Source organism: Motacilla alba, chromosome Z, assembly GCF_015832195.1.
Source record: "Motacilla alba alba isolate MOTALB_02 chromosome Z, Motacilla_alba_V1.0_pri, whole genome shotgun sequence".
Taxonomy (NCBI): domain Eukaryota; kingdom Metazoa; phylum Chordata; class Aves; order Passeriformes; family Motacillidae; genus Motacilla; species Motacilla alba.
Genome location: NC_052046.1, coordinates 41243253 through 41252564, shown reverse-complemented (window position 1 = coordinate 41252564; position 9312 = coordinate 41243253). Strand labels below are relative to the sequence as shown.

General features: G+C 47.0%; 1 protein-coding gene across 1 annotated transcript; it reads right to left on the bottom strand.

The window, feature by feature from the left end:
* Window positions 1-509: 509 nt before the first annotated feature.
* Window positions 510-4295, bottom strand: LOC119696058 (cyclin-dependent kinase 4 inhibitor B-like). The gene is given in 3 exon segments (XM_038125573.1): window positions 510-2442; window positions 3961-4028; window positions 4031-4295. Coding segments are annotated over 3 exon segments (597 nt in total). The 3' UTR covers window positions 510-2178.
* Window positions 4296-9312: the final 5017 nt, after the last annotated feature.

Here is a 9312-nt window from a genome sequence, read left to right as displayed (position 1 = left end):
AAAAGATAAAAAATTAAAATCAAATCTGGTTCTTGGAGAAAATGACGACTTAAACACAAATAGTGGTCCAGTTGAGGATGGAAGTGCAGTTCAGTAGAACCTTACTGTTCCGCAAGAAATGTTGTCAGGCTCTAGCTTTCCCCCATCTCCACATCTGGTCCCAGCTCCATTCTGGTTCCCACAGGCATGGGATGAAGGCACTTAACTGCTACATCCCCAGTGTTGTCCTTGGTTCAGCTATGCCATGATCTAGGGCAGAGTGCAGCGCAAATGAATAAGGTGTTATAATCACCTATTATATGTTGTTAATATAATGTTACATGGTTTCTATTTTTAGATTTTATAAAATATATGTTTTAGGCATTCTTATAATTAAAAAGTGCGAATATAGACTAAAGATAACATATATATTTTGTATGTGGTTTATATACATATAATTTCGTTATAATTAAACCGAGAAGCAGAATTAAACAACTAAGCATATTATATATATAAATAATTAATAATAAAATATATCACGTTGATGCATAATCATAACGTTTTATATATGTGTGTTCTATATGTGTATAATGTATATTTTATATAGATATTACGAAGAAGCATTATATACATGAATGACACAACTAAATATTTTATAGCATAACAACATATACGAAGTAATTATAAAACAGGCATTGTATTAAATTACATGACAATAAACAATACGTTACAAAAAAGGTATATACATTATTTTTCATGTTTCTGTATGAGATACCTAAGGGTTGGATACTCAGTGGAATGCAAAATCAAGATAAATCTTTTTCACCTTTTCTTCAGGTAGTTCTGCAAAGTGCCCAGGATTAGCGCTGGTGTACGAGACCGGAACTCTGTCACTGCTTCGCCCGACTTCCCTTTCTCAGCCCCCAAGGTGCAGAACGTGTGAGCACAACCCCACTCGGGTTCCAGGGAGGGAGGCAGGGTCTACCGCTTGTCTCGCACCGGCTGGGAGCACCGTCCCTGCCTCACCGCCCGGCTCGCTGCTGTCTGTGCGCTCCTCAAGCACACCTCTCTGGCGGCTTGGGGGCTCGCTGCGGGGAGATCGGGTCTCCCCTCCTCCTCCTTTCACCTCGGCAGAGCTCTGTATCTTTTTCCTGGGGTGCTCGTGTTCGACTCCCCCGCGCCGAAGCAGCCAGTGAAACATGTATCGCTTGCCGTATAATTAACAGATAGCCCCTCTCCTCGTTCCCCCACCAGCAGCAGAGCTGTTTCAAAGGTTTCCTTGTTTCTTCACCAAATGTGTCACCTCCGAGCATCCTGAGAAACACGGGAACTGAGTTCAGATGTATGATTTTTAATTTTTCGTTTATGGCTGCCTCGGTTTCAAAATCACGTGATTTTTCAAAAGTACTATAACTCAGAAGCGGTCACTTGCAAACTGTTAAAACAACGAGGATACTTCAACTGAGGATCATATCAGGCTTGCAGAGATACAAATTTATTTCTTTTCTCCTTCCAGCTCCTATAGTTGCAGCCTACGCAAGGAAAGCTACAAATGGGTAGCTGTGAGTACGTGTACAGACATGCACAGCATCCTACGTGGTTTTAATAAGGTATTTACCAAAAGCTGCAATCACACCAGGAAGCATTTGCTAGAGAAAGGCAGATTGGCTTCAGCCCCCCTTCAGATCTCTTTAACCAAAATCAAACAGGGAGCTGTCAGGACAGGGACACCTTGAAACCTCTCCCATCTTCTTCAGATGGGGGCTAGCAAGCATGAGTGGGGAGCCACTGGGGAGCAGAAAGTCCAGAGGTGGCCCCATCAAAACAGAGGAAGGGTTTATAGTACCATAACTCTGTGAGGGGATTTTCCTTCATATTTAATATTTAATATTTGCTATTTAATATTTTCACATTTAGTATTTTTCTACTTCGTATTTCATACTTCCTACTTAATATTTAATATTTTATATTTCTCTTCAGTGTTTGGACTCTTGTGTGAAAAAAGGGGCCTGCGGAGGGCCATAGCATTTCCAGTGCAGGATAATATACAGTCATGACCTAAGAATATTGTCCTTCGTGCATCCAGCAGGGAAACTCGATCCGGGGCTATGCACAACATCGCATGAGTGCTGTTCCACTTGGTGTCTCCCGAGCTGGGCGCGGGCAATGAGTTTGGGGAGGCGATGGCCCGGGGAGAGGTTAGGCACAGGGCGAAGGGTCGCGCAGGTACCGCCCCACCGCTCCGTGCGGGCCCCCCGCCGCCACGTCGAGGGGCAGGCGGCCGCGGCCGTCGGGGAGGTCGAGGCGCGCCCCGGCCCGGTGCAGCGCCGCCAGCGTCCCCAGAAAGCCGGCGCGGGCAGCGTCGTGCACCGGGAGGCAGCCGGTGCGCGGGTCGGGGCGGCTGGGGTCGGCTCCGTGCCGCAGCAGCAGCTCGGCCACCCGCGGGCTGCCCAGCATCATCACCTGCGGGGAGAGACAGCGTCAGCGCCCGCCGCAGAGCTCAGGCTTTCTCGCTCGGCCCGGAAGGAACGGAGTTCCATAATGGAAAGGAGAAGAAAATCACCCGGTGAGGCATAGAGATCGGCTCTGGACGTGCCACGAACGGAGGAGAACATGTACCCGTCGGGGGAGTTGCGCCGTATTGGAAAACTCTCCTTTAGCCACGCTAGGGCACAGGAGAGAACAGGTGGGGCAGAAAGGTAGGTGCTTGTCGGGGTCGGGGGGTGTGGAGGCACACCGGGAGTGCTCCGCGATAGGAGCGAGAAGTCGATAGGCTCGGAGCAGACGAACTGGGGGAAGGGGCTCGCCCTTCTCCCGACGCGCTCCCACAGAAACCCAGGTCAAGTCCCAAGTCGCTTTGCACCGGTCCCCGCGGAACCGTGCCCGCGCAGCGGCTCGCGGGGACCGCCGTCGTTCCGCTGGCATCCGTGACACTTCCCCAGAGTGTCCTTGGCAAGGGGAGACACCTAATGCAGGGAATCCACCGCGTCTTCCCTCACCGTCCGGAGGGAATGAACCTTTGGCCTCACCCGCGTGTCCACGGCAGCACCAGGTGCCCGGCAGCCCTCCCCATCGGCCTCGCCGTTGTCTTAGTGGGCTCCCCCTAGCGCATCCAGCAGCGCGTTCCGCACAGGGAATAAGCCCCTGCCGCGAAGACTGGGGGAAAAAAAAAACCAAAACCAAAAAAGCAAAAGCACTGCAGGACGGCAACAAATACCTGTTTCGAGTGAAATGCTCCACCGACATTTTGAGTCGGAGAGTGTTTCGCAAGCACTGGCAGTAAAACTTAAATATAACTTCTCAGATTACTCCCGTTTCGTTTAATTCTGAAATTTAAAGAAAAAGTTGGCTAGAACTACCTCGAAAACTAACTCAGCCTTTATAAAGGTAACCTCTGCTACACCTCCGTGCGCTACCCACACGGTCAGGCGAGTGTAAAATGTGGGCAGAGGGATTGCTCGTTGTCTACCTGCAGCGTCACCTGGGCAAGGCTGTCACGACCGGGTATTTATGTTCGTGAGAGCCACCGAATACATATATATATATATATTTTTTTTTTTTTTTCGCGAGAGAGGAGACAAAACAGACAGTCATATACAGCAGAAGACGAGGTATAACGAAAGAGAGATTATTTCTACAAGCGTGACTTGTTACATTTTATTGCACGTTTATTGCGAGATAAGCATTAAAGTTCTCGGATTTGAGTCATCCTATCTCAGATGGTTCAAATAAAGTAAAGGGTTGCTAAGACTAAAACCTCCCTGTAGCAGCCGTCACCGGAGAAGACTTTCTCGTTCCCAGAGAGGCGACAAAAACCCCTGTGCCACGTCGCGTCGACAGCGGCCGAGCACAGTGACGGGGAGGCGGCCGCCTCCGGGGCACTGGAGAGCCCGCTGCTGCCGCGGGGCTGCCGCCGCCCCCCTCGGGCAGGGCACGGAGGGCCGCTGCCCTCGCCCAGCTGCCAACAGTCCGCCTCCCTACCTGGATGGGGGTCCTGCCGTCGGAGTTGGCGGCGTTGGGGTCGGCCGCTCCATCCAGCAGCTCCTGAGGCGCGGCAGGTCCCCGCGGGCGGCGGCGCTGGCCAGCTCATCCGCCACCGCGCAGCTCCCGCCCGCCGCGCCATGTCCCGGCCCGCCGCGCCCCGCACGGCGCCGCAGACGCCGCTCGGCCGCCCCGCGCCGCCCGAGGCTGCCGGCCAGCCCGGCCCGCGGGGAGCGCCTCGCCCATGGCAACGCCCGTCCCCGCCCCCGGCGGCGGCTCCGGCCCAGAGGTTCCCGCGCGGGGCTGTCGCCGAGGCCGTCTCCACCTGAGAGCATGCGGCGGAGACTCCCGGCTCTCGTTTTCTCCACCCAGCTAATGCCGCCCGCCCCATGCCGAAGTCACCGCTGGCCTCACCCTGACGGGGCGGAGCGACTGCGCAGCTCTTCGACGATAGAGAGGGCCGGGCTCCCGGGCGGGCCGCGGGGTGGGCTCTCTCCTTTTATGTTTGTCTATTATTTTATTCTCCGGAGGGCAGCAGTGTCTAAACCAGTGCCTGACCGCTACGAGGGGAGCAGGGGAAAGGGAAGAGGAGGAGCAAAAGTAGCAAAAAACTTTGAGAGCGGGACATAAGGAGAGTGGCCCCGGGACCGCGGCCCTAATGTCAGCAGGGCCCCGTCCCCTCGGCGCTGCCTCTTCGCCCTCTCGGGACACCCATCGGCACCCGAGGCGCAAAGGCAGAGGTGGCCGCCCCTCCTTCCCTTCCCCTGGGTGAGCTGCGAGCTCCTGATTTTTCAGTTGGCAGGGACACTCAGTAAGAGCGGGCTCAGCGGTGCCCACAGCCCCACAGCCTTCAATGAGACACGAATCGCGGCTGCGACGTCTTCACCCCACCGCCTAAACAGCCTTTTTCTTTTTTTTTTTTTTTTTTTTTTTTTTTTTTTTTTTTCCTTAAAAAAGTTGCAAGCCGAACAAAGGCCTCTGGGAACAAACAAGCAAGCTCTGCGCCGCCAGGGCAGGGTTTCAGCGCCCGCCTCCCGGCGGCACCAGGCGGGCCGGGGCGGAGCGCTCGGGGGCGGGCGGTGCCGGCAGCACCACAGACAGCTCCCGCCGCCGCCGGCCCGCTGCCCTCCGCCTCTGGCCCTCCTCCGCTCCGCGGTACCCCGGCCTCCGGACCTGTCCCTAAAAGCAGCCTTTCTAAACGCCCCGCATGTGCGTGCGAGTGAAGCGCGATGTCGGGCCGCGTCCGGCATGTTCCCAAAATCTGTAGTGGCCAAGTGCCAAATTCTTCTTCATCATTACACTTTGCTCAGAAATGAGTGAAGTTTCACTCACAATAAAGAGCTTCTTGATATAACTTGTTGCTTCTGGTTAAATAAGTGAACATTTAAACATGGTCTGGCGATTTCCTTATATTTGGTTTGGTTGTTTTTTTTTTTTTCTCTTTACTAATGAGTTTTCCATTCAAGCACTAGATGCCATACAAATGTGAAAATATTGACATTACAGAACTCCACATTATATAAAAGGAAACAGGTGGAATAGTTTAATCTATACACCCTGGTATGTAGATCACCTGGTATGTACGATGGAAACACCCAAGATAAGCCTCGAAAACGCTGCAAGCTGATCTTTACAGCAGCAGCAGTAAAGAGCAATATTACAGAATCAGTTTCATAGAGATAGTGTATTGATCCTGATTCTCAGCTAGAGGACAAACAATATGGAAAAAGGATTCTGACAAGGCTTTGATGCCAGTGATATATCCATAAGGTAAAAAAAATCGGTTCACTGTACTGGAATTGTGTGAAAGATTTAGGTGGGGCACTTTATTTTAACAAAGAAAAAGCATGCAAATTATATCTAAAGAAAGATAAGCTTTCTACTTATTTGTTTAACTTGTTATTCCAAGGATATGTGGTAAATAAGATAACCAAAATATTTCTTCACACTGCTTTCAGAAAAGCAGTTGGCATTTTCTACCAACCTCATTAAGTAGCACTGTCAAATATATATGAATGGCAAATTAAGGATGCCTTCATAAGTTTTCCTGCAGATCAGAACAACCCCACACTGTGCCATTAGGGAAGACTTCCCTCCAGCAAATTCATAAATGTTCCCTTCTCCCTTTTGCAAATTCATAAATGTTCCCTTCTCCCTTTTGCAAATTCATAAATGTTCATTTTCCTGACCAAGAAAGGAAACCCTGTCCATTAGCAAAAAATTAGATATTTTAGCTGGAAATGGCTTGCCTTGGAGCTGGAATCTCAGACAAAGTTTTCCTTTTTTTCTGAATATGAGTTTACTGTCTGAAGGACAATTTCACTGTCCAGTTGATGGTAGTTTTAAAGTAGCTGCTACACAGTTGGAAGTGACATCTTCCTGTTTCAAAGTTAATATTGGAAAAGTAAATTGTACAATCATGACCTCAAAACAATCCTTTATGGAGGCATCACACCTTTCTGTGCTGCAAGGCTATTAATTACGTGTATGGAGAGTGACAAAATGCCAAATAAATACAAATCTCTTGGCAAATAGAAAGACCTTGCAAGCATTGCAACAATACCATTTTCTACAATCAAAAAGATGAAAGAGAGACATTGAGAGATTCAAGAAGATACTCGTTAGTACGCATAATGTGTAATCAACTTAGTATTGCTCAAAACCACCAGCCTAATTTTTCTTGCAGAGGAAAAAAATTATTGGCAGTTTGTCCCACATAAGTTTTCTTCTAACTGACATCTTTTAAGTAGTTACATTTGGAATAGAAGGTTCTGTTCTTCCCTTAGCTGGGCCTCTTTCTCTGGTAAGTGGGAAAATAGACAACACTAACATTCCTTTTCTGGATCAAAAAAAAAAAATGCAAATAAGCTGGAACAGAAAAACATCCTGGTTTTGCACTTCTTTCAAGTGGAAGTATAAAAACACTAACTCTAATTAATTTCTCTCTTTGTTATGGTATTGACAGTATTTTGGAAATTTATTTTCTCTTTCTTACCCAGTTTTTCTTTATGTTCTTTATGTTGCTCTATATTATTTCATTGGAAGTGGACATCAGCACTACAAAGCACTGCATAGAAACCCTTCTGGAAATTTTATGGCTATTTGCCCACTGTATTTGCAATGAGCTCGCTGTGTGCACTATTACTGAAATTGTAAGTTTTACAGATGAAACTCAAAACTTTTTTTCAAATTTACCTTGAAACTTGCTCCCACATTTGCTTATCATGCTGGATATGTCATTTGCTTTCTTGTGGCTCTTTGATAAAACATTCTCCCAGGATAGCCTAATCAGCCATAGAAAAAGTACTGTTAGAAAATCAACAGCAACAAAACCAATGGCGCCCTCCCACCCCCAAAAAAACCAAACAGAAAAGCCCTAAAAAGCCCCAACAAAAACATCAAAACAAACAAACAAACAAATGCAACCAGAACCCAAAACAAAATAAAAAAAACCAAAAACCTGAATCACTTTCTTGAAGAACTGTAAGCCACCAAAACACCAAAACCAGATGCTAGCCAGCTACCTTGTCTGTAAACTATCTCTGATTGTTTTTTGAGAGTAAGGTTTTTTCTCTGCCAGGAAGAATTCCCTGATCCACAGATGTCACACTGGTTTGGTACCATGGTTTGTACTATGGAAATCCTGATAAACCACAACACCAAAAAATGTGCTGTCTAGATTTAGGTTTTTAATTTATTTTTTCCTTTTTAAACTTTCATTTTATGTGCCTTCACATTCAGAGATTCAGCTGGCTGCAGAATAAGACATGAATGCAGAATCTAGGATACATTATTAAGTTCACAAAACCTTGCACAACACCAGCTTAGAATCTGTGACAATTGCAGCAAAAGTTCCTAGAATCTAAGTAATAATTCTCATGTTCCCATCATTTTAACTGTACAATGCTGAGCAAATCCCTCTGTCTCTTTGGCTCACGTATACGTATAAGGATTGTGGTCACAGACCTGAAGGACAGTGGGAGAAAAACTACTGAATTTGATATATTTTCAATATAAAAAGTCAAACTTAAACTTTCCATACACACTGTCCATGGGCTTTGTGATTCTGCAATTCCAGGGAACAGTCATCCACTGTCTGAAGAAGAGTGTGAGTCAGGCAATGTGCTGAGGGCTAAGCCAAGCTTCAGGCAGGTATCAGGCCTGTTGATTCCATAATCAACAACTATGTTGCAAAGTTACATAAAATTCACAATTAGCATGAATTAAGCATTTAATCAGTTCCCCAAGTGTATGTACTGGTATAACTATTATTAATGACAAGACTTCTGCCATAGCTGCAACACACCAATCAGCTTGCATTGGAGAGTGGAGTCCCATTGCACAAGTTTTTCCATTTGGATCAAGAGTATGGTGGCCAAAATCAGCAAAAAGCTATTGATTTCTCACTACAATTTAGCTGCATACAAGCACACTGAGATTCTGTAGGTTCAATTTAATCTGGTAGTAAACTATCCTTAATGATTGTTACATCTTTATTGCTGTGTACTTATATCCCCCACAGGGAACAAAGGAGATTTCCCAGTTACAGTCAACTCTATTCAGCTCATGCTGAATTATTCCAAATGGGGCTGGGGGGTCAGAGGCAGAGCAATTTAGTACATTATTACAATATGCAGAAATTTTATTTACTTGAGCCAAGAGACATTGAGGATTACTTACTTTTTTCAATCTTTATCCAGATCATATGTCAGCTGGTTGCAAAGCGAGTTTTGCTGGCTGAGTATTTAGTGAATGTTTCTGAACTTTTTGGCAGCTGTGCTTGTTCTACACTTAAGTAAGGAACACAGGGAGAAGATTAAGATATCTTTTAGAAGCTGACCTGCAAAGAAGTTGTGTTAAATTAGTTTTGTCCCACTTTTGTAAAGCCTGTGAAGTTTGAAGAAAAAGAGAAGCACTAGGAGTTTTCTTTCCCTCTAGCCCAATTTGCTTTGTAGGTCAACTTGAACATTAGTTGTTTGGAATACCAAGCTTGATCTTCCCAATCTGTTTGGCAGGCTACTGAGGAGAGGAGTCTCTATTCAGTACAGCTATTGAAAACCCAAGGTATTGTTGGGTTTCCAGCCCACCTAGCAGATGCCAGATGCTGGGGTCTTGTGCTGCACGCTGGACGCCAGATGTGGGGTTTCGTGCCCCGGATTGGGGTGACCCCGAAAGATGGAAAAGTCTCTCCTCCAACCCGTACCTTCAAAGACAAACTCAGTAGTCCTCTGTTGTCCGGTCTCAAGGTTGTTTATTGTTGGTTATCTAAAAGATTCTTCTCCCGAACTGCTGTGGCCCGTTCAGCAGCTCAGACAAAGGCACACTGCCCTCCCAGGGGGCTGGTGCCATCTT